The 24,101-nt window shown below is 47.2% G+C and overlaps 1 protein-coding gene across 14 annotated transcripts in view; it reads left to right on the top strand.

Moving 5' to 3' along the window:
- Tnk2 (tyrosine kinase non receptor 2) overlaps positions 1–24,101 on the top strand; it is a 74,396-nt gene that overhangs the window by 11,647 nt on the left and 38,648 nt on the right. For 11 of the 14 annotated variants that reach the window (XM_078043977.1, XM_078043973.1, XM_078043979.1 and 8 more), the window contains 9 exons: positions 10,659–10,779; positions 14,316–14,496; positions 15,948–16,018; positions 17,985–18,206; positions 19,722–19,874; positions 20,729–21,006; positions 22,608–22,734; positions 23,146–23,292; positions 23,395–23,489. In XM_078043977.1, coding sequence (XP_077900103.1) covers positions 10,696–10,779; positions 14,316–14,496; positions 15,948–16,018; positions 17,985–18,206; positions 19,722–19,874; positions 20,729–21,006; positions 22,608–22,734; positions 23,146–23,292; positions 23,395–23,489 — 1,358 coding nt within the window. In that variant the 5' untranslated portion in view covers positions 10,659–10,695. Of the gene's footprint in view, positions 1–10,658; positions 10,780–14,315; positions 14,497–14,733; positions 14,801–15,947; positions 16,019–17,984; positions 18,207–19,721; positions 19,875–20,728; positions 21,007–22,607; positions 22,735–23,145; positions 23,293–23,394; positions 23,490–24,101 lie in introns of those variants that run through there. The other 3 variants (XM_078043978.1, XM_078043981.1, XM_078043983.1) reach the window with 3 other exon arrangements.

Below are 24,101 nucleotides of genomic sequence, written 5' to 3'. Positions count from 1 at the left end.
AGACCTTCAGCTTATCTCTCTGGGGAAATTTTTGGCTTTGACAGGGTGTGGAAAGGCAGTCACCTTTGATTGTATTGTGAAGTAAAGTCTTACTGTTTTTTAAATTTTTTTTCCCTTCAGTAATGAGGATCAAACCCAGGACCTCACACATGCTAGGCAAGTGCTTGACCACTGAGCCACATCCCCAGCTCTTTTATATTTTGATAAAGGGTTTTGCTAAGTTGCCAAGGTCAGCCTTGAACTTGTGATTTTCCTGCCTCATCCTTTTGAGTTTCTGGGATTACAGGTGTGTACACTGAGCTTAATTTACTATTTCTTAAATAGCTTCTAAGTATAAGTACTCCTGCATTTTCCTTCAGACACGTCACCTCTTCTTTCATAGGTGCCTGGGGCTGCCAGTTCTAGGCCTTCGGAGGATTTGTGAGTTCATTGAGTTCCTCTCATTTTGTAACCTGTGATTATCTCAGGTCTGCTCTCCATTGTCACTGGCCTATTTGCTTTTCAGCTTCCAAAGATATATGTTTGTCCGATCTACCAGTTTCCCTAGCCTTAGGAACTATGCCATTCAAAACAAAACAAAAAAAAATTATTATTATTTTGGTAGAGTTTTAGGAAAGAGTGAAATGATCTACATGGGTCAATCTAGTCTTTTCCTGGGATCTTGGCCTCTTTAAACTATCTTATAGAATCCATCAATTCATTTAGCACCAGAGGACAGTACAGTATATATTTGACATATCTTATACGGTGGGATGGATATTAAACTTCCAGTCTTTCCTCCAGAAACTTGAATCCACAAGCCAAGCAGTTTTGCTTATGGTTGTATGTGGACTGAATTCTGGCTTTATTTTTTATCCCCATCTGTAAAATTTATGGATAGAGTAGAGTACTTAGGAGTGTTTTAAATCAGTCAGTGCATAGGAAGCATGTAGTAAAGAGTTTGTACATACTGTCATTGTTTTTTTTTGTTTGTTTGTTGTTGCTTTTTTTTTGTACCAGGGATTGAACCCAGGGGTGCTTAACCTCTGAGCCATGTCCCTTGTCCTTTTTGGACTTTAAATTTTGAGACAGTCTCACTAATTTGCTTTGGGCTTCCTTAAGTTGCTGAGGCTAGCTTTGAACTTTCAATCCTTCTGCTTCGGTCTCCCGAGCCACTAGTATTACAGAGGTGCACCACCATACCATCTTCTTGAAGACCAAGTCTGTTGACTTGTGTTTCTTCAAATTTACCCAGAATCCCTAGCTCAGGGTGAACACATATTAGGTACATGATGAGTGACTGAAGAGAGGGATGGGGTACGGGGGTTTAGCCTGGTCCCTCCCTTTAGCAGCTACCCCACCCCACTGCCCCCAAATTAGGTGGGGCAACACTGGCTTTTTCCTATCTGTCTTCTTATGTTGTATCACTAAATGAGATGGGGTTCCCTCTCTGGGCCCCTGAACTTCACCAGTTCTTGACCTTGGTAGGGCTTCCCCTCCATGGACAAATAACTAGCACTCTGAACATTTGCTCTGCTCTAACTGCGGGGATCCATCCCTTATGACAACTTCTTAATGCCTTGGACTGGGTAAACTCTTTCCCCTTTCAGGATCTGAGTTTCTTCATTGGTCAAATGGATGGAAAGGATGTGATGGGTTTTAACGTGTATATCTTGAAGTCCCTGACATTTCTCTCTCTCCCGTGCTCTTCTAAGCTCTGCAGCCTGCATGGGTTTTATGTTTCTAGTCCTGGGGTTTTGATGTAGACAAAGTCTGAAGGGGATGAGCAGTGTTTCTTGCAGAGTAACTGTTCTGAATCTCCTCACCACTATTCCTTTCCCCACCCCACCTCCAGGGCCCAACAATAGCTCCCTTCAGCTTTGGACTCTCGATGTGGGGGTGGGGTGGGATGGGGTGAGGCTTGAGCCAGCAGTGGGCAGGGTAACCAGCTGGATAGCCTCTGTGCAAACCCTGGAAGACCTCCGAGAGTGGCAGACTGCTGAGAGTTGGACTGTATCCTTCTTCCCACCTACTTTCCTCTCTTCCTTGGGTTCACTACTGGGCCTTGGTTGGTGCCTGAGCAGGATGATGGGCAAGAGGCAGCTCTTGGCATCTTAGTCAAGGCACTGAACATGCATGACATGCATGGCCATGAGACCCAGAGAGCCACAGGAATTTGTCTTCTGTCACACATTACTGGTGCTTGTGTGTGAGTGTGGGAAGTGAGGGATATCCAGGAGTACTTTAGGGTTTTCAGTTTCACATCTGGATGGCAGGGTTGGTGGCATACTACTGTTTAGCTGCTGCAGAATGAAATAGCTTCATCACATTTTCAGGACCAACTTGGGACAGATGATGAGTTCAGCACGATTTGTTGTGTTGTTCACTAGGCCTTTACCTTCCTCTCTAAAAGTTACACCTTCTCCATTGGAGTAGGAGTAGATAAGTCATAGGAGGGTTCCTGTGTCTGGTTTTTCTGTACTTTGCCACACCACCCTGGCCCTCCCTGGATCCCCTTTATCCTCTCAGTAAAGCTGGGATGCCTGACAAGCCCAGACTTTCATTCTTGCATCCAGTGGCCCAACTCTTCTCTGTAATCTGATGAGAAGGCCCCTTAGTGAAGGCTGGTTCAGGCCTGGCTGAGTTATCCATGAGTCTGAAACAGCTTGGTGGGAGCTAAGTAGCTTAGTGGGTCTGGGACAGGAGTGGCTATTATGAGATTGACAGTTCTCTTCCCATGAAGTTGCTAGCTTTTCTGGATTAGAAATAATGGGGAGGGACAAAGCTGAAGCAGGGGGAGGGTAACCAGTGGGTATGTATCCACTGGGGAAAGTGGAAATAACACAAAAGAAAAGAGGCAAACTTTCTCCATTGTCTGTCACTAAGGCTGAAGTCCTTTCATCAAACTCTCAACAAGGTCCATTGCACTTTACAATGTGTAAACCGTAATACAGGCGTTCAGTAGAATTGTATACTAATACAGAGAGTTACAGAGAGTGACTCTTTAAGAATTGGAGCATGGTGGATAATTTAACCTTTGAAATACTTTTGATGTGCTTATACTACTTTTGTTTAAAAATTTTTTTTTTAAATTTTTGTGGTGCTAGGAATTGAACTTAGGGTCTCCCCCATGCTAGTCAAGCACTCTACCACTGAGCTACATCCCCAGCCCTCTACTAACCCTTATTTATAAATGTTCTTTTAACAAAAACAAACATGGGGATATGTACAAATAACGGTTTGGAGATAGGAAATGGGATTTTACACAAGAGATGGCATTTGATAGGTGTCTTGAATGGTACAGAGGAGTTCATTTTATAGATAAAAAGTGTCACAAATAATAGCTCAGAGGCATTAAAATTAAGGAACAAGGCTGGGGAAAAGCAAGCATTTGACTTGATTGAGACACAAGACATTTGAAATAAATGATAGTGTGGAGGTGAAGAAATAGAGTAGATCCTGAAGGACCTTACGTGCCAACAGGGAGTTTGACTCAGAAGTATGGAAGGATGCAAGAGGGGTGATCTCAGGTCTTTTTATACTCTCACAGGACAAGAGGTGTCTCCAAAGGTTCCAGGGAGCTTCCAGAGAGAAGGTGGAACCTGACTTGGAACCAATGGGGTTCTTTGCATACATGGCAGAATAGAATTTCAGCACATTGTCACCAGGCACAGATGGTTTATTTAGGAAGTAGGTATACATTCAAGGGAAAGTGAGGGTCATCTTGAAAGAGATGCCTTTGGAGGCAAAGCAAGGAATATTCATTTGAGGGAGAGAGTAGGCCATCTCCAGAGTGAGAAATGTGGTCTTTGGGTTCTCAGGTCTTCTTTAAAGAGAGGTGGGTATGGGAAGGTATGTGGGAATGGTATCATCATTCTGGTAATCTCAATACTGGTCTGGATCATTAGGATAATGTGGTCTTCGTTATTTGATTGATAGCACTGGAAATTCTCCTGAATTATAGATTTCCTCAAGATATCCTGCCTCTTTGCTTCATCTGTAATGGAGGGTTTAATTAATAGTGCTCAGGTAGACTTACAGATTTCCAAGGAATCTGGGAATAATAGGCCTAGAAGGGAGATAGGGTTAGAGAGTACAGACCTCCTGGAAGAGTACTTGGAACTTCTAGATTAAAATTATTTTCTTGCCAGGTGTGGTGGCATAGGTTTGTAATCCCAGTGGTGATGGAGGCTGAGGCAGGAGGATCATGAGTTCACAGCCAGCCTCAGAAACTTAGTGAGGCGCTTAGCAACTTAATGAGACTCTGTCTCTAAATAAAATATTTTATTTTCTTGTCCTTCCTTTGGGTCTCCTTTCTACCTATTATTTCTTCTACCTCAAGATGGCAATGACAAAACAGTCAACCATGTGCCAAGTGCTATTGTAGTCATTCTCTCACTGACTCTCTCTTTTTTTGGGGGGGGGGGGTACCAGGGATTGAATTCAGGAGAGCTTAGTCACTGAGCCATATCCTCAGTCCCTTTTTTTTTTCTTCATATTTTCATTTTCCTCAGTCCCTTTTGTATTTTATTTTAAGACAGGGTCTCACTGAGTTGCTGAAGCTGGCTGTGAACTCATGATGCCTTAGCCTCCAGAGCCACTGGGATTATAAGTGGGCTCCACTGTGTCTGTCATTGACTCTTTTTTGGCAGGGGGAGGTGCCAGGGATTGAACTCAGGAGAATTCAACTACTGAGACACACCCCCAGCCCTATTTTGAATTTTATTTAGAGACAGGGTCTCACTGAATTGCTTAGTGCCTTGCTGTTGCTGAGGCTGGCTTTGAACTCAAAATCCTCCTGCCTCAGCCTCCTGAGCCACTGTGATTACACGCATGCACCACTGCACTGGGCAAGTCATTGACTCTTCAACAACTCTGTGAGGGAGATTTTGTTTATCCACACTTTACAGATAAGGAAATGGAAATTTAGGGGTTAAGTGACTTGCCCAAAAGCTGTCCATCTATAAAGTGTGAAATTAAGATTTTGGCTCAGGTCTGTGTGATTTCTAATCCCAGGGGAATTGATGAGGGGGAATACTGAGGTTGAAGCAACATGATTTTGTAGTGGCCTGGTGGAAGAGGAGGTAAAGGAAGGAGGAGTCTTGGCTAGATATGGGTAGTATGGCTTCTGAGTTGGCTTGTGATGCTTTCAGTCAGGATACAGGAGCAGGATTAGCAGAGCTCAAGGGGGTGATGATTAGCTCAGTTTGTACTACAGATTGTGACACTTGTGCAGCCTCCGGATGGAACTATCCTGTAAATGTCTGGAAATGTGAGGCGAGAGCTTTAGAAGCTCAGGATTAGAGGTAGTCAGCATAGGGTGGAAATAGGATCCTTGGTAGTAGAGGAATTGCTCCCCAGGAAGTAGATCATCCTTTAACAAGAGAATAAAGGGTGAGGTCAAAAGTCTTAGGAAATAGCAACAGCTAAGCAAGGTGAAGAGACTTCAAGGCCTAGCACTGCCTGCAAACACATTTTAGCCTTGCCTGCCCTCAGGACCTCAGTGGCCAGGCTCCCCATGGAAAGGAATGGGCCCCATGTAATGGAGATGAAGAGGGTGTGGACAGCTATGTTGTGTGTCTGAATCACTCCCTTCTCATCCTTGGCCCCTGACCAGCCTCCTCCTGACCAGTATGATGTAAGACCAGGCTGACCTGAAGGTGCAGGGTTGTTTGGTACATTTCCCTTTGGGATGAGATTTGGAGAGAATCCTTCCTGGCTTTGGTCCAGAAGCTTGGGCCCTGCATAGAGAGGTGAGTTAAGGCTGACTGAACTTGGTAGGGCTCACATGGGGAGACAAGACAACTCTCTGGCAATGGGGTGGTGAGGGGGAACTGAAAGTCCTCCTGTCTTCCCAAGTGTTTTTATTCCTCTGGTCTTGGAGAAGAGGGAGGCAGAGGTAGGAGAGGGCCAGTTTGGAGTAAGGTTGGCATATATTCCCAAGAATAGGATAGCTTGTTTTGGAAAAATCTCTTGGCCGGAAATTGCATATCATGTCTGCTCCTCAGTGTGGATATGCCACTTCACTGATGGTGTTGGAGAGCCTCTGAAGAGGGGAGTGGACAGCAGACTTAGGCTGTCCCTAGCTACTCCTGACTCCCTTTAGTTACATGGCATGGAATGATAAAGGGGTAAATAAAAACCAGAGGGGTGTACATGTGGGGTGTTCCCTGATTCCCAGAGGTGGTTTAACTCTTGTAGTTGTCACAAGATGGTGTCGGGAGGTAGGATTTCTATGGGGATGAGGCAGGGAGAAAACAAGAGGGGAGAATGGATTGGATCAGATCTTTTATCCAACTAGGGCAAGAAGGGGTAGATGTGGCATTTTCAGCTTTCCTTATTTCACAGCTTGGTGGCTTTGGGTTCTGCAGCTATAGGTGTTCCTAAGACTAGTTACTCGCCATGGCTGTGATAAGATACCAAGGAGCTTCTGTACAGAATAAAACCATGTGTTCTGGACCCCCTGCCTGGCAAGAGTACTGCCCATACCCCATCAAGCTTTAAGATGAGGAGTGAGCCTATTGTAAACTCACCCAGTGCCCTCCTGGGGTCTCTTTCCTCAACCTGGAAGCTGAGTGGAGAAGGGGATGTCTTATTTTTTTTCCCTCTGCCCCAACCCAGGGAGGAGTGAAGGTATCCTGAGCTCAGCCCTAAGTACCTAGTAGGAAAGAGTCAGTGGATGCTTCAGATGCTATTAGAATGAGAGGGTGTGTGTAGCACCTTGGGACCCTGGGGGCTAGAGGGAGAGGAGGAGCCTCTACAGTGGAACTTCCTGTGTTGGCTGGCCATGGCCTCACCCCAGGGCTGGGTGAGGCACCCCTGCGTGGGCATGTGTTGGAGCATTTTTTTCCAACGCTTCTGGAGTTACTCTGAAGTCTTCTGGAGTTACTCTGAAGTCGGAGAGGAACTTCAGTATGAAGGCCTGCCCTGTACTCCCAGGTGCAGAGGAGAGGGTGAGGTCAAGGCCAGCAAAGATGAGGCACAGGCTGAGGCAGGTCAGGGTAGGTGGGTCGCTGTCTCCCTCCAGTGTGGGAGTTGTGACTTGCATGATTGAGTGAGGAGTGGCTTGGTGGGGTACCTGATTGGAACTACACAAGTTGAGCAGTTGAGCTCCTGGCATTCTTGGAGCAGAGTAGAAGCTGAGGCAGGTGGAGGAATAGGTTTCAGGCCCCAGGATGTCTAGAAAGAGGGAACTCTGGTCTAGTTGCAATGGACACTTCTCTTCTGTGGTGTCTTAGATTTGGACCTCCCTTATCATGGGATATGGGGGTGCTTGTATTCCAGAGGACCTAATTAGTTGCTCTGAATTCCTGGAGGTGGGTCAAGGACTGAGAAGAGCTGTGGTTCTGTGATCAGTGAGGGTTGGGCCTCCGCGCTGTCTTTCTTGAGGATCATACCTGGCAAAGCTATCTTGCTGTTTTATTGGCTGGGGCAGGGCAGAGGGGAGCAGTGCTGCATAGTCAAATGGAGGCTGTGGACAGGATTGAGGAAGGGAACAGAGGCACACCCTGCAGGAGAGGCTCCAGCCACCCTTCTTGGACCTGAAGTTATAAGGTATGGGGCCGGGTGTGAACTAGAGCCATTTCCCAGCTGAGGCTCTTTAGCAATCCCTGCCCTCTTGGAGGATGCTCGAGGCCCATTTCCCCTCCCCCCCCCCACGCAAGCAGTGACGCTGGCGCTGCTGTTGGAGGGGTGGGAGCTACAGGCGGCTGCTGCTTCCCTCCCTGGCCTAACGCTGAAATTTGGGCTTCATGGGGGAGAGATCTGCTTACCAGCGTCTGGCTGGGAGTGAGGAGGGACAGCAGGTAATGGGAACACCTAGGTAATAGATACCTGAGGCCCAAGCCCCATCATAAGTGGTGAGCAGAGGCCCAACCCTGCATTGTGCAGCAGCCTCCTAGGAGTATAGTGTCTGTGTTTCTGGACCTGGGACCCATCCTGAGGACTAGGAGACTGGGTAAAGGATGATGATGATGTATGAATGTGCGTGTGTGCATGCATGTGTGGAGGAGGGAGCAGTGGTTGAACGGGTGATGTTAGTGGCGAATTGCTGATGCTAGCCTTTGCCATGGTGTGCATAGGTCCCCTGGGACTCAAGCTGCCTTTTGGGCTTTCTGTAATGCCCTCTAGGAAGCAAGCACTGCTGGGGTTCGAGTTCAGTCTTCTATGGGAACAATGTCTGTGTATCCTGGGCATACCTATTTACAGCTTATTGAGTATATATATCAAGTTAACGACCCTGTAGCTTTGGAAAATGTGGTCACTGTTAATGGGCTTCTTCCCTTCCATTTGAGATCAAGCACTTTTTCTCTTAGCCAACAGGGGGCAGTAGCTGATAGGATAAAGGGAATATGCTGGAGAGTTTTGAGGCAGAAAGTGTGGGGCTGTTGCCTATGGCTAGGAGTAAGGTGTTCAGGAATGGACCTGGCTCTTACCCCCAATATTCATTGCTTCTCTTCACAGCCCTCTACAGCTGTGTTTCTTGGAAAAACTGCTAGAACTTGTTCTTACTGTACACCTAAGAAAAGTGTCAGACCAGGTGTGGTGGCCCACACCTGTAATTCCAGCTACTCTGGAAGCTGAGGCAGGAGGGTCGCAAATTAGAAGCTAGCCTCAGCAACTTAGCAAGACTGTGCCCTAAAATAAATAAGTAAATAAGGTGTGTGTGTTTACTTATTTATTTAAATTTTTATTTTTATTTCTATTAATTTGGTGCTGAGGATTGAACCCAGGGCCTCACTTGTGCTAGGCGCATGCTGCACCACTGAGCCACAACCCCAGCCCAAATAAGTTATATTTTAAAAGGACTATGGATGCTTCCCTTGGTTTAATCCCTAGTAATAAAAACAGAGAAGGGGTTAGGCATAGAATTCTGGTGGGTTTTTGGTGCACATCTTTCTGGGATGACTAGAATTCTTAATCTGGCTGTTCTGATCCAATACCCTCATCTTGCAGTAGAGGGAATCCTGTTTAGGTTATCTCCTAACCACAGGTCACTGGGTCTCCTTCAAGGTGGTACGTGATAGATGATAGTAGGCTACTCCAGTCTGAGGATGTGGTCTGCTAGCTTTTGGGAAAAAGTAATTATCCAGGTAACTTTATTCTGTCTTTTCTTGTCCATTAGCTCTGACCTACCTCTCTGACTAGTTATTCACTTGGACTGAGGGGAGGCTGTACCTGGCTGTCCATAGCTTTATGTGGTAAATGACAGGGAGAGGGAAAGAAGTACTGACGGTTGCCTACCCCCATCAGAATAGGAAATGACTGTTCCTGCAGAAACCCCCAGGAATGTTAAGCACTATAAGAGGCCTTTGAAAGAGAGCCTGAGATGCTGAATCCCTAAAACTCTTAACCCCAGCTGCTTACCCTGCCAGCCAGCTGGGGTTCCCTGAACTGATGACCAGCTGAATAGGGACAAGAGATCAGTGTGCAAGAAACAGGGGCTCCTCAGGCATGGCCGGGGGGATGGGGAGCAGGAAAGGACTTCTTGCAGCTGTCAGGTGTGTTTGGGGGCCGTAATGAGGGGTTTGTAAGAGCAGCTGGCACCCTTTGAGAAGGGGCAGAGGGACCATTTGTCAGCTCTAGGAACATGGGGGGCCTATGGGGACTTGATAGAGTGTCTTCAGTCCTCTTAAGCTGTCTGTTTTTTCTGTGGGGTGCTATACAAGAGGTATCTTATAGACTGGGATCCTATAGCTTTGTACATGCATCCCAGCAGAGGTCTGGGGACATATTTGTTTGAGACCTTTGCCAGCTGGGAAGGAGGCACCCTGCATTTTGCAGGCAGACAAGGCAATCTTAGGGTAGGGGGTGGAGATCTTCACACTCCCCCCGCCCTTGCTCTTGGCTGGACTGCCCCACTCTGGCAAGTTGTGGGCCTCCTATTTCCGTCGGGCACCAGGGTAACAGGGCAACATTAGGGACTGAGCCAGGAGACGCCCAGCCAAGACTGGGACTTGGGGATGGGGGAGGGTTCCTGAAGGATCAATCTGCAGGGCCCGGCAGATTGGGATATTGTAGAACACCTCCTGTGAGGGCTTCAGTGGGGGTTCTGGGCAAGATTCTGGGGTTCATGATCCCTATTCAGGTTATATTCTAGTCCCCAGTCCTAGATAAGCTCTATGGGGGCCTGCAACCCCTTGTCCACACATGCTATTTGAGTCACATCACCCGCACCATGAAATCCCAGGAGTTGTCTGCAACTGTGAGGACAGCAGTGGAAGCCAGAGACAGGGGGCCTTGTGTATGGGGAGGCAGGGGGGCCAGTGCGGGTGGCTGGGAGGAAGAGTCCCCCCTCCCGTTCCTGCCCTCTTGGCAGTGATTCAGAAAGGTCCTTTTTCAGCCAGTGTCAGAGCTGCTCAGCTGGGAAGGGAGGGAGGAGGAAAGGCGGGCAGACAGGCAGGCAGCAATCGGGTGGGGGAGCCAGGGAGTAAGGCTGGAGCTGTGGCCACTGCACTGGAGAGAAGACAGAAACAGACAGAGGACCCAGGCTGCAGCCAGTTGTAGAAGTACAGCGGGGCTTGCAGTAAATCAGAGGGGACTACTCTGTTCTTCTGCCCCATTTCTCATACTCATCCCCTGTGTGAGATTTGGAGGACTTGGAATAGACCTCTGGTCAACTTCCCTCTGGGCAGAGCATAAAACTCAGGAGCTGAGGCCCTTGTTCGCCCACTTCCCAGGCCACGGCCCCATTGACCTGAGTTGAGTTCTGTGGAGATGCCGGCAGCTCCAGCTCGTCGGTTCCCTGGCCTAGAGCTCTCCTTCCCTCTCCTGGCCAGACTTCGGCGACGGCTGTACACAGTGAGTGGGGGGCTAGGGTTGGACTGGCTGGGACAGGGGCAGCTCCTCATCAGCGGCACTTTACTGAGGGGCATAGGAAAACTGGGGATATTGTAGAACACCTCCTGTGAGGGCTTCAGTGGGGATTCTGGGCAAAGTGGTCTTTCCTTTCCATCTGCTACATTCATTCTGATTCGTATGTGTTAGAAAAGTAGAAGCAGGAGCTCGCTCAAGTGTGTGCTTGTATGTCAGCTACACGTGTCAGACACACATATGCAAAATCTACCCCATGCTGGGGGCCAGGAACACGCAGAATTGGACTGTCTGAACTGGAGGAAGTTTTGGCAATACTCTGCTTCAACAGACAAAGAAATGGGCTGGAGGTGGAGATAGGAGAGGGGAGGTAAACTGTCCAGGGTCACCCTGGGCTTAGCAGTAGAGACAGGACTCGGACCCTGACTCCTTTCTTCTCACTGGGATCCCAGTGTTCTTCCCAGTCTTCCCACACACCCCCTACGCAGCCATCCTGTTCTTTAGGCTGGGGAACAGGGTGGGGGGTGTTCAGCTGAGCAATTTTTTAGCTGGTGTTTCAGGGAAAGGGTACAGACCAGGCTGTGCTTTCTAAGTAGCTTCAGGATAGGCCCTCTGGGTTTTCCTCAGCCTTGATCACCCATGGCATGACTTTGGGCTGCTTTCAAGAGCCCAGAGGAGGGTAGGAATAGGAGAGCCTGGGGCCCTGAGACTTGGTTGAAGGAAAGGAGTGGAGGGGACCTATAGACTGCTTGCCCTGGTGTGGCAAACTTCTTGAGGCTTAGCTGTATCACCAGTGGGATCACTTTGCTCCAGGGATAAGGCAGTGATGATGGAAATGGTGGTGGGCTCTGCTTGGCCTGGCTACAGGGAGACCTGCCCAGGCCAGTGGTTTTCACAGTGTACCTTTGGGCTTTATTCTGGGAAGCATTGATGCTCATCCACTTAAATGTCAAACCCCCATTTTTGCTGAGGATAACAAGTTAATACAATTAAAAGTTTAGTAAGCATAGTTTTGAAGTGTTGTATTTTAAAAAATCTTACTCTTCTTAAATACAATAGAAATGTAACTAGTTTACTATATGTAGTATCAGATAATCATAATGCCAACTTTATTATTTAGGAGAAATAAAATGGAAGTAGTTGACAATATTTTATGTATTCAGTATACATCTGTATACTGAACACATAAAATATTGAACAGCATAGGAAGTTGTCAGATTCTAAGACCTCAGAAAGGCAATGTCTACAAGTGCTGACAGGAAAGTTTTGAAATAAGGGTGGATTGCCTTCACTGACATTTTTCTGAATAGTAGGCTTTTACTATGTTCTGAATAAAGCAAAATCTAATCTTCTTTCAGTTTACATAGTAGTTTCATTCAAGAAAAACTCAGTGCATATTGAAACTGTGAAAATACTTTCTTATACCTGTGTAAAATGGAATTAGTCTAGGTGTGGAGGATTATGAATGTTTTCTACCTGCAGGAATTAAGTTATGTGGGATTTGGGACAGTGTTTATGACTGTCCTGTGCACTGCAGGATAACTCATGTTTGTATCCTCCAGACACCCACTAAATGTCTCAGTGTCCCCCACCCAACATTGTAACAACCAAAAATGTGCCCTAGAGGGATGTGCTTCCCTATGACAACCATCCAAATAAAGGGTTACAGCTTTAAGTTTGGAAACCACCCGGCTGGCCCAGCTGCCTGGCTCAGTTGCCTTGGTGGAAGAGCCAGGGTTTGAACTGAGGGCTTCTCATTCCCATTTGTCACTCTTTGTGTTGCTCTAAGCTGCCTGGGAAAGTCTGAGCTCTTGGCACTGAGTTGGCAGGACCACTGGGAACTGTGGGGGCAGGAGGCTCATGCTGGGCCTGGGTTGTGAGTGCCTGTTTCTCTTGGTGCATCTTATTGTTCTGAGAGCTGGGGATGAGGCCACCGCTAGGTTGTGAAGGGAGAATTGCTTGGCCCTGAGCCGGACAGCTGGCCTTTTCCCTCCTGCCTGTATTCCTCATTGGAAATGCAGTAATGGTCAGGGGCTGGCCTGACGGACCTATTTTACTTGGACAGGGTTGGGCCTGCTGTCTGGTAGGTCAGCCTGTTTACTTTTGAAGGTGCCACTGGCCTTTTTCTCTGGGTCTGAGAGTGTAGGTCAGAGGTCACTTACTGGTACTCATTGGCTGATTGTGGCCTGCAGATGTTTTGTTTTGCCAGCACAGTGTGTATGTGTCTGTGTGTTTTTCAGACTTGAACTAGTTGACATCATTTAAAAGTTAAGAGAGAGATAAAAGTGTGATATGAAATCAAGAAACAGAACAGTGTGGGTAATGTGTGAATATTTATTTGTGAGAGGGGAAAACAGTTTCAAGGGGTACGTAAAAGGCATTATTAGCATCTGGCCTTGAGAATAGGGAGATAGGTAGCTGTGCAGTAGGGGAGGAAATAATAAGACTCCTTTGTGCCTTTTGATTATTTTACTATGTGCACATACTACTTTTAAAAAAGAAATTGGAAAAAAAAACTGCAAGATTTTACGTAAATTTAGGTGTCTGATATTAAATAAATGGAAAGCTTTGATAATACTGGGCCACAGTCTCTTGTGACAACCATTGACAGGAGCTGAGCTGAGGTTGTCTGAAAGCCCACTCAGATCCCCACCCGTCCCACTTACTTTGTGGTGTGGCCCTGTAGGCATCTGGGAGGAACTTCGTTTAGATCTTTCTGTAAGATAAATCTGATCTAAGGAGCCCATGGATGGGTATCAGGACATTACCACCCCCAAATTTTTTAATTTAAAAAAAATTTCCTTTTAATTTGTGATGGGTTTCTTTTTATATCAAGGTTTTATTTTTATCTTTATTTTTTAGGTGTAGTTGGACACAATGCCTTTATTTTATTTATTTATATGCGGTGTTGAGGATCGAACCCAGGGCTTTACATGTGCTAGGTGAGCACTCTACTGCTGAGAAACACCCTCAGCCTTTAATAAAAATTTTAGGAGCGAAAGTAGGTTTTTGGGCTGGGGATGTGGCTCAAGTGGTAGCACGCTTGCCTGGCATGCGTGCAGCCCGGGTTCGATCCTCAGCACCACATACAAAAATATTGTGTCCGCCAGAAAAAAACTAAAAAATAAATATTGAAAAATTCTCTCTCTCTTAAAAAAAAAGTAGGTTTTGTTTTCTGAAGAAATAATATATAGTTTTTAATCAGATTTCAAAGGGCTTTTAAAGACCTCTGGAAACTTAGAAGCAGGCGAGGAAATTGAGCACAAAGAAGTGATTTCTGGTCACAACAGCCATAGATCATATATGTTGTGATTAAGACTCTGACTCCTGACTGTTCCAGGGCCAGGGCTATATCTTAGCTGCTGCAGTTCTACCCTTGTTGATGGCAAGAATATGGACATATAGGTATAGCTGTTTTGGGAAGCAAGCAGGTGGTCTCAGTTCTAGGCATCTATATAGTAAGATGTCACTTTGCCACTTCCCTGCATCCCTTGGTCCCTGAGCCATTTTTCCTTTCTCCACAGAGGCTGGGGAGCAGCAGCATGCAGCCAGAGGAGGGCACAGGCTGGTTGCTGGAGTTGCTGTCTGAGGTGCAGCTACAGCAATACTTCCTTCGTCTTCGGGATGACCTCAATGTTACCCGTTTGTCCCACTTTGAATATGTTAAGAATGAGGACCTGGAGAAGATTGGCATGGGCCGGCCTGGTAGGTGGGACATTTGCCTTCCTTGCTTTTCCCCTCTGACCATTAACTTCTTCTGTCTTTTTTGGTGGTACTAAGGATTGAACCCAGGGCCACTCTTGTTGGGAAAACATATAACGGCAGCAGCACCCCAGAGAAAAACCCCAGCATGGTGTCTAACGACCCTCTTTCTCCTCTTTGTTTCTTTCACTGCCGCGAAACGTTCCCCGCCAATGTTCAGACCCTGCTGGTGGGAAGCCTTAGCCCCAATTAGAATTAACTTCTTGGGCTCCGGAACTGACATATGGAAGAGCTTGCAAATAAACAGGTGACCTGTTATCTACCTCAGCCCTGAGACCTCTCCTTAGACCTATATAAACACATAGCCTTTTATAATAAAGCGGAAACCTCTTTGGTGATCTGTGTCGTGTGGTGTGGCGTCTTCCAGTCTTACAACTCTCCCACTAAGTTACCTCCCCAGCCCTTTTTCTTTTGAGACAGGGTTTTGCTAAGGTGCAGCGGCTGACCTTGAACTTAAGCTCCTTCTTTCTCATGCTCCTTAATAGTACCTTCTCTGTCCTTAGGACAGCTGAGCACATGTTAGAATCCCTTTCTCATGGTTCCATGGGGTGGCAGCTGAGACCTCTGTTTGCCTGTTCCAGAGACCCTGAGGTGGAGTGGGAGGGGCATCAATAGATGCTGCACACAGGATTCACTGAGAACAATTTGCAGTTGTAAAGGTCAATCAGTTTGAGGAGAATGTAGTCTTAACTTGAGGCTCTGCTACTCAAAAGTAAATACATACCCCTTTTTGTTTGATCAGATATTTGTAGGATGTATTCCCTTACCCTTTAATAAGCAGATTTGGACTATTTTGTTTACTATTCTGAATACTAGTGGGGTCAGTGCCCAGAGATCTAAAGAGAGAAGGTAGGATAAAACTTCCCTCTAATTTGAACTCATTTCTTTGTTTCTCTCCTTAAAGAAATGGTTGTAGCATCTAGAAGTCATGGCATTCTTCAAAGAACATTAGAAACCTATCAGTACATTCAACTTAAAGTAGCAAGGGTAGTAATGTGCTAAAATAGATATCAATTTATACTGCTTTTAGCTTGGATAGTTGGTTTCTCATACCAGTAACATAAGAAAATTTTATGAGAAGAAAACTAAAAATTGAGAAAATTTAATCCATTACCTTGATTTTTCTTGAGTTGAAAAGACTGCTACTATTCAATTTTTGTGGTTAAACACTTCAATCTAGTTTGGGAACCATTGCCTAGAAGTGGAATGTAGTGATCATCTGATTAATGGAAACTCCTGGCAGGTTGAGATTGATTTAGTTAGTATCATTGTGGTGGGCAGTGTCTAGTGATGGGCCTACTCCATGAGGACCGAGGAAGCCTGTGAGGAGGACAGCAGCCTCTCCAGGGAGTGAGGGCTATCTAATAACATCTGATCTCATTCCTTCCTTGCAGGCCAACGGCGGCTGTGGGAAGCTGTGAAGAGAAGGAAAGCCATGTGCAAACGCAAGTCCTGGATGAGCAAGGTGGGTGAGTGAAGAGTGGGGTCTGGGCAGCCTCAAGAGCCTCACTCTGCTGCCAGTCCTAGAAACCTTCCCCCATTCCCCAGGCAGGTATAATCTCGCTCTGTTTCCCTATACTTTGTACTGACCTCCCTCCTCCAGGGTCTTATCAAGCAGGGCAATTGTAGAGCTGGCCAAGACAGACATGTGAGCAGCCTGTGTGCAGCAAGGTCTTCATAGTCCCTCTTGGTGCGTGGGAACAGGAGCATCTTGACGGTGCATCTCTATTTGAACCTCGTTCTGGCTGAATGTTGGGGCCAATGGCCTTTCTTGGGGCCACTGGCCTTTCTTGGTGTGCGGGGTGGTAGGGACTGTCTGGACATCTTGCCTTATTTCCTCTTACCCACCCTTTATGGTCTCTAGGTATCTGTGGTCATCTGGCCCTATCATAACTTCCTTGGGGGCCTCCCCGACTACCTTGTCCTAATTTTGGTCTGTGGTGTAGTCAGTCCCAGGTCTGACTCAGTGGAGCTTTGCCCATTGTCTAGAAGACAATGAGAGAGGAAATGATCCAGCTGGGGCCTCCCTCCCTACTTCTGGCCTCAGGGCTGGCGTAGATTGGGGGATGGGCAAGACAGAACAGCTGGACTGGGATTGGGCAGTAGAGATTTCCTGACTGCAGTCTGGCGAAAGGACTGTCTCTTGGGATCCTGTGGCCTTTTCTGGGGACACATTTCTGGGCCTGGCCCAGGTTTTAGAGAAGGAAGAATGTCTTGGGGCTGGTAAAGGCAGGAAGGTGGAGCTTTGTATGTACTGGGATTTGGGGTCTCCCATCAGCTCACTGTAGGTTTCTGGGAGGTCTGTGACCCTCTCCAGACTTTAGTTGTATCTTCAGCAACAGTGCTAGTCCCATTACCCAGCTCATCTTGCAGGGCTTTGGAGAGCCTAGGCTCATCCTGGAATTAACGATTGTGAAGGGCCTTATAAGATGACATTGCTTGCAAACATAAGGAAGTCCAGTTTACTGGCAGGAAAGATGGAATGAGGCCAAAAGAGACCCTCAGAATTGAGACACCTCCTAGCACATTTAGATAAGGTTCCATTAACTTTTAAATGGGACAGAAAGAATCTTCAGCCTGAAGCCATACCCTGGTACCCCAGTGAATGTGGCTAAGTCAGACTGACATGCCACCGCTGCTGTTACAGCTTTTTTCCTCCTGTCCTCTGACCTTTGGCCCCTTCCTCTCCAAACTGGACCTCAATGTCTCTAGTCCTCATTCTTTTTCAGATCTTAATTCTAGGCACTCCTCCAGAAACCCAGCTGTCTTCCCAGTAAACACACACACACACACACACACACACACACACACACTCTCTCTCTCTCTCTCTCTCTCTCTCTCTCTTTCTCTCTTTCTCTCTTTCTCTCTTCAACCTCATACTAAAATTATCCTCTCCCCTGGGCAGTATGAAGGGCAGCCGACTCCCTAGGGAGGGTGGAGACAGACAGCGCCAAATGGTCAACCCAGAGTAGGGGCCAGGGCTAAAAATGGACAGAGAGGTGTTTGTGGAGGGCCCCTCAGGCTCTTGCCCCAACTTTATGGGTTAAGGGCTGGAGCCTGTGATTGGTAGAGAGTGTAGGAAGGGAGGGGTGGAGCATGAGGAAGCCAGGGAGGAGACTCAGACTTAGGAAGCAAAGTGCCTGTGGCTTTGTGGTGTCTCAGTACCCACGTATGGGTGTGGGGCCACCACAGTCACTGGCTGCATGCCAGTCAGTCTGTTTCATATACTTACCATGAAGCCACTCTGCTGTGGGTTCCCTGTAGGGGGTGTGATATGGAGGGAGTATGGACTTCCAGCCAGTCTGTCCTCTGGCCATATAATTCAACTTCTCTGAGGCTGAGCTGAGGTGCAGGTAGACTTAGAAGGGTGGAATCAAGTGACTGGCTCTGGTGCCCTGGGTTCCATCTTGCTCCTGGCTGCCTTCAAACAGGTATTCAGTGGAAAGCGGCTGGAGGCTGAGTTTCCCCCTCACCACTCTCAGAGCACCTTCCGGAAACCCTCGCCCACCCCAGGGGGTCCAGTGGGCGAGGGGCCCCTGCAAAGCCTCACCTGCCTCATTGGGGAGAAGGACCTGCGCCTCCTTGAGAAGCTGGGAGATGGCTCCTTTGGCGTAGTGCGCAGGGGCGAGTGGGATGCCCCTGCAGGGAAGACGGTGAGCTCCATGTCCCATGGGTGGTGTTGGAGTGGTGGGGCCCCTGAGACTACTAGTAGAGGCTCTTTCCCCCTCTGATGGGTTGTGAATGTACTTGGGGACAGGTCATATAAAGTGGCTTATCATGGAGTCTGTGCTCAGGATTAAGTAAGTACATTGTTTCCTTTTTTTAATTATAAAAATTATTTATTTATTATAAAAGTTTGGCAACAAATCAAAAGTCTTAAAAAAACTGACTGTAATCCCACCACTCAGAGGAAGCAGAGTTAGTGTTTCTGCCTTTTATCCTCCCTCCATTAATTTATTGGATTTAGTTGACTTGTACTTCTTTTTCCAGTACTGGGTATTGAACCCAGGGATGTTCTGCCATTGAGCTACATCACCAATTCTTTATATTTTGAGATAGGTTCTTGCTAAGTTTCCCAGGCTGGCCTCAAACTTGGGATCCTCCTGCCTCAGAGTCCAGAGTCACTAGGAGTGTAGGCAATCCTGGTGCCACCATGCTCTAGTTAAATACTTAACCACTGAGCCGTATCCCTAGCCCTTTTTTATAATTTATTTTGAGACAGGGTCTCACTGAGTTGTTTAGGACCTTACTAAGATGTTGAGGCAGGCAGGAGGACTGTTGAGTTCAAAGCCAGGCAGGCTTTGAACTCACAGTCCTCCTGTCTCAGACTCTTAAGCCACTGGGATTACAGGCATACACCACCATGCCCGGCCTCTAGTTAAATTTTAGATACAAACTTTGGATATAGCTCTTTAGATTTTATCCTTTTTCCTTGGTGTTATATTTTAAACGTTTTTCCCCTAGGGGATAACATGTGCACTAAAGCATACAATTAAGTGAGTTTTTACTTATGAATAGAATCTATGAGCACTGACCAATTGTGTGTGAGCAATTACCCACACCCCAGGAGGTTCTGAGGCCCCTGCCACTTAGTATCCCCATCCTCCAAAGGAGGGTAGTCCTACTTCCAGCACCATAGGTTAGTTTTTGGCATTGTATTGAAAGTAGTTTCCTTCCATACCAAAGACTTTTTAAAAAATATTTATTTATTTATTTTTTAGGTGTAGATGGACACAACACAATGCCTGTATTTTTATGTGGTGCTGAGGATCGAACCCGGATTCTACCTGTACTAGGCGAGCGCTCTACCGCTGAGCCACAATCCCAGCCCCCATACCAAAGACATTTTTAATAGTCTATCTTATTATAACATGTTAGTATTCTGTCATCATATGGGTCATCTCTTACCTTAAGGTTTCTATTTAACTTAAGGTTGGAATTTCCCAGAAGGGGAGTCTATCCAATGGCTCCCAAGGGTCAGCCAGTAGTCTTTCCCTCTCCAGACCCTGACAGAATGTGTAAGCCCAGCACTGATGACATGCCCATCCACCCAGGCGTGTAGATCTGAGGCAGGGATTTTCAAGCTGAGTTAGGGGGAAGTATAGGTTATCTTAAGAGTGTTGGGGGCCAGGCAAGTCCTGACTCCCTACAAATCCTGCTTTGGCCAGGTGAGTGTGGCTGTAAAGTGCCTGAAGCCGGATGTGCTGAGCCAGCCAGAGGCCATGGACGACTTCATCCGGGAAGTCAATGCCATGCATTCACTTGACCACCGAAATCTCATTCGCCTCTATGGTGTGGTGCTTACACCACCCATGAAGATGGTGAGTGTTGTGGGCAGGAGGGGCTGAGGACAGGAAGCTGCCTGTGGGTTGTGGTCCCCTAGGTGTGCCTCTCCTACTACCCGTGTTGACAGGGCTCCCCAGATCTACCTGATGTGACAAAGGAGCTCATAGGGGCCCAGCTCAGTACTTGTTATATCATTTCTGGATTTTGCTATTGCTTATTGGCAAAGAGTTATACCCATGGGAGGGGCTGACCATATATTAATTTTTGGAATTTCTAGCCTGAACCTCTTTGGTCTGCTTCTTTCTCTCTGAGCCTAAATTTCCCCCATTGCCTGGAAGGAGAGACCTGAAAAGCTGTAGGACTTGGGAGGTTCCTAATCAGCTTCTTTGCTGCTGTGACCAAAAGACCTAACAAGAACAATCAGAGGAGGAAAAGATACTTAGGTACTCACAGTTTCAGAGGTCTCATTCTGTAGATAGCTAGCTCCATTCCTCTGGGCTTGAGGTGAGTCTGAACATCAGGGTAGAAGGGTGTGGCAGAGAGAAGTGGCTCAAGACATCACACTAGGAAGCAGAGAGAGAAAGAGAGACCTCTGCTTAACAAGGACAAAATGTGTTCCTCAAAGGCACACCTCCAATGACCCACCTTATCCAGCCACACCCTACCTGCTTCTAGTTAATCCCATTGTGGGATTAATTCACTGATTGGGTTAAGGCTCTCATAACCCATCATTTCACCTCTGAACCTTTCTGCATTGTCTTACATTTGAGCTCTTTGAGGACACATATCTAAACCATAACAAAATGTTAGGAAGAAACATTGAGTGGGCTGTTCAGAGAGGGGTTGGACTCATTCAGATTTATTCCTCCTGTTTTCTCTGTGGCATCAGGTGACAGAGCTGGCACCTCTGGGATCTTTGTTGGACAGACTACGTAAGCATCAGGGTCACTTCCTCCTGGGGACTCTGAGCCGCTATGCTGTGCAGGTGGCTGAAGGCATGGGCTACCTGGAGTCCAAGCGCTTTATTCACCGTGATCTGGCTGCCCGAAATCTGCTATTGGCTACCCGTGACTTGGTCAAGATTGGGGACTTTGGACTGATGCGAGCACTACCCCAAAATGATGACCACTACGTCATGCAGGAACATCGCAAGGTGCCCTTTGCCTGGTGAGGGGCAGGTGCTGCTGGCTCAGAGGGTGTGGACCCACCCTGGTCCCAACCGATCCAAGCCTAAAGCTTTTGCAGCCCTTGGCTCTGCCTGGGCCTGCCCTTGCCTGTTCTGGGCCTGGAGTGTCCTTATGTAGGGTACTGGAAGGCACAGGCATAAATGCTATGGGCTCAAGGCTGTGCTACTTAGTAGAGTATTAAAAGACTTCCTAGAGGATTCAATGTTAAGGTCCTAAAATATTAGAAGGTTAACCAGGCGATACAGATTGGTAAGTATGTTTTAGGTAGAGCTACTGTCTGGCAGGGCCAGACTGAACTGGGCCTCATAGGCTGCTCACCTGTGTGCTGTCGTGGCTCCCAAAGTTATGATCAAGAAGTCCCTGACCTCTATGTGGGCTTCTTCTGTGATGAGATCATGTGGTCCCCTAAAGAAGAATAGTCTTTATGATAGAGGGAATTTGTACAGTTGTACTTGCTAGAGCTTTGGGTGTGGGCAACTTTGATAATTCAGGATATATGCTCACCCTGGTTAATAACTGACTCTGTACCATGGGTAACCATATATCCTGGATTATGTCTGGAGTGATTAATAGCATCCTCTCTTGTATTCAAACATCCTGATTTGAGTGATAAATTATGAGGTCACCTTTTTTTTGGGCGGAGGTGGGGGTGTGGTATACCAGGGATTGAACTCGGGGGCATTTTACTATTGAGCCATTGTATTTTATTTAGAGACAGGGTCTCACTGAGTCGCTTAGTGCCTCACAGTTGCTGAGGCTGGATTTGAACTCGCAATCCTCCTGCCTCAGCCTCCTGAGCTGCTGGGCTTATAGGCATGCGCCACCACACCTGGCATGAGGTCATCTTTTTTTTTACTGCCCCTTGAAACAACCTTGTGGACTGCATAGGTTATTATTCCCATTTCACAGAAGAGGAAAATGAGGCTTAGGGATCTTGGGTGACTCTCAGAATTCCATTTTGAGAGAATCCCATGAGAGATCTTTCTATTCCATCCAAGGTGCATGTTCCTCATTCTGTACCTCAGTGCACCCTGGGAGACCCCTTTTCTAACTTCACCATAGTGCTATTTCTCCCACACTCAGGAGTGAGCACAGGGTGAGTGTGGGTGTATTTGGGTAAAGCCAATGTAACTATTTGCACCCATTTTATTTTTTCCCCAGGCTCTGTCTGAATTTTCCATCCATACCTTTATGCTGAAATGGTTTCAAAGCCTGTGCTCTTCCACAAAGCTAGAAATTGTCATCCTTCTACCAGAGAAAATAGCATGAGACCTCATCATCCCTTCCTGTTTTAGGGCTTTCTGACCCCTTCCTTCTCCCTGCTTCCCTGACAGGGAAACCCCTTCCTCCTTCTCTCATCCCGGGCTTTATGTGAATAACAGACCTGAGTATAGATGATTTTTCCCAAGGTTGTGCATCATATGATCAAGAAGTCCTGCCCTTCTCTGTGTAATTCATACCATGTTGAACCTGGCACATAGAGCAACAGTAAATGCTTATCAAATCAGTATTTTATGTCCATTTGGGTTGATGCCAGTAGAGGCGCTCAAGAGCCCTTCTCTTTGACTCTTCCTCTGCCAGGTGTGCCCCTGAAAGCCTGAAGACACGTACTTTTTCCCATGCCAGTGACACCTGGATGTTTGGGGTTACGTTGTGGGAGATGTTCACCTATGGCCAGGAGCCCTGGATTGGCCTCAATGGCAGTCAGGTAAGGAGCTGTGGATGTGTTCCCTGTTGGATGGGTGGGGCGTAATTCTGTCCCTGGTTCCTAGCCTGGTCTTTTTGGAATTGTCTGATATCTGATGTACTCCCTCCTATTTCACACCCCATGTTTGTTCCATCTATAGAGAGCTGAGCAAAGAGAGGGATCACCCTAGTAGATCAGGGGAGAGGAGAAGTGGGATTGGCTCTCATTCATTAGTCTTTGCCACATCCTGCTGTTCTGAAGCCACAGGCCTGGGCATAATGGTTGAGACTCTGGGGATGGGCCTTTCCCCAGCAGATTTCTTCTTTGGAGGATAGATAGGGTAGCTAGCAGTTCCAGTTCTAGGATGGTCTGGTGGGAAGGTGGGAAGTAAAGAGCTATCTATCCTCCAACTATGTACTGACCCACCATCAGATTCTGCATAAGATTGACAAGGAGGGGGAGCGCCTGCCCCGGCCTGAGGACTGCCCCCAGGACATCTATAATGTCATGGTCCAGTGCTGGGCTCATAAGCCGGAAGACAGACCCACCTTTGTGGCCCTGCGGGACTTCCTGCTGGAGGTGAGGAAGAGGTCTTGTCTGCTCATAGGATCTGGGGTATCTAAGCAAGGAACCACCTGAGAGTTAGTCTCAAGGTGGTCAGTGACCTGTCTTTGTCCCTAGGCCCAGCCCACTGATATGCGGGCCCTTCAGGACTTTGAGGAACCTGACAAGCTACACATCCAGATGAATGATGTCATCACTGTCATTGAGGGAAGGTAGGGCTGAGTCCTGCACTGGGATTTCTTGAAGAGCACAGGTTGGACGGGCATTCCTCTAAGGTTCCCATGGCAGCACTTGGACTGGTGGCAGGCCTGAGTGTCAGTGTGCCATGGCAACTGGCTTGAATCAGCTTCCTGAGAGAAAGGGTCAGGATGTGGATGCTATAGTTCAGATGGGATTTTTCTTAACTCTGCCTCTGTTACCCTTGTCCCACTGGGCCCCAGACCTGGCTGTGTAGATCAGGGGCAAGCTGCCATTATGTTGAAGAATAGAATGTTTCCCAGTCTAGTGTTAAGGCCAAAGCAAGCAGAGCACTTGACTCCTGGGTATTCCTCCTCTCATCATCCCTCTCTGCCTTTCTTCCTTCTTCTTCAGCATAGACTCCTTTCTTTTTTTTGGTCTGGGGATTGAACCCAGGGGCATTGTACCACAGAGCTACATCCCTAGTTTTTGGGTGGTTTGTTTATCTTGAGACAGGATCTGGCTAAGTTACTTGGGGCCTCACTAAATTCACAGCATAAGACTCTTGACGATCCACCCAGGTGTGTCTCAAGACCCAAAAGCAGCCTGTCCTTGCCTAGGTCCAACTTTGTCAGCTGTCCATCCAT

Source organism: Ictidomys tridecemlineatus, chromosome 3, assembly GCF_052094955.1.
Source record: "Ictidomys tridecemlineatus isolate mIctTri1 chromosome 3, mIctTri1.hap1, whole genome shotgun sequence".
Classification (NCBI taxonomy): Eukaryota; Metazoa; Chordata; class Mammalia; order Rodentia; family Sciuridae; genus Ictidomys; species Ictidomys tridecemlineatus.
The sequence above is the reverse complement of the archived record's forward strand: the minus strand, read 5'-3'. Positions and strand labels throughout refer to the sequence as shown.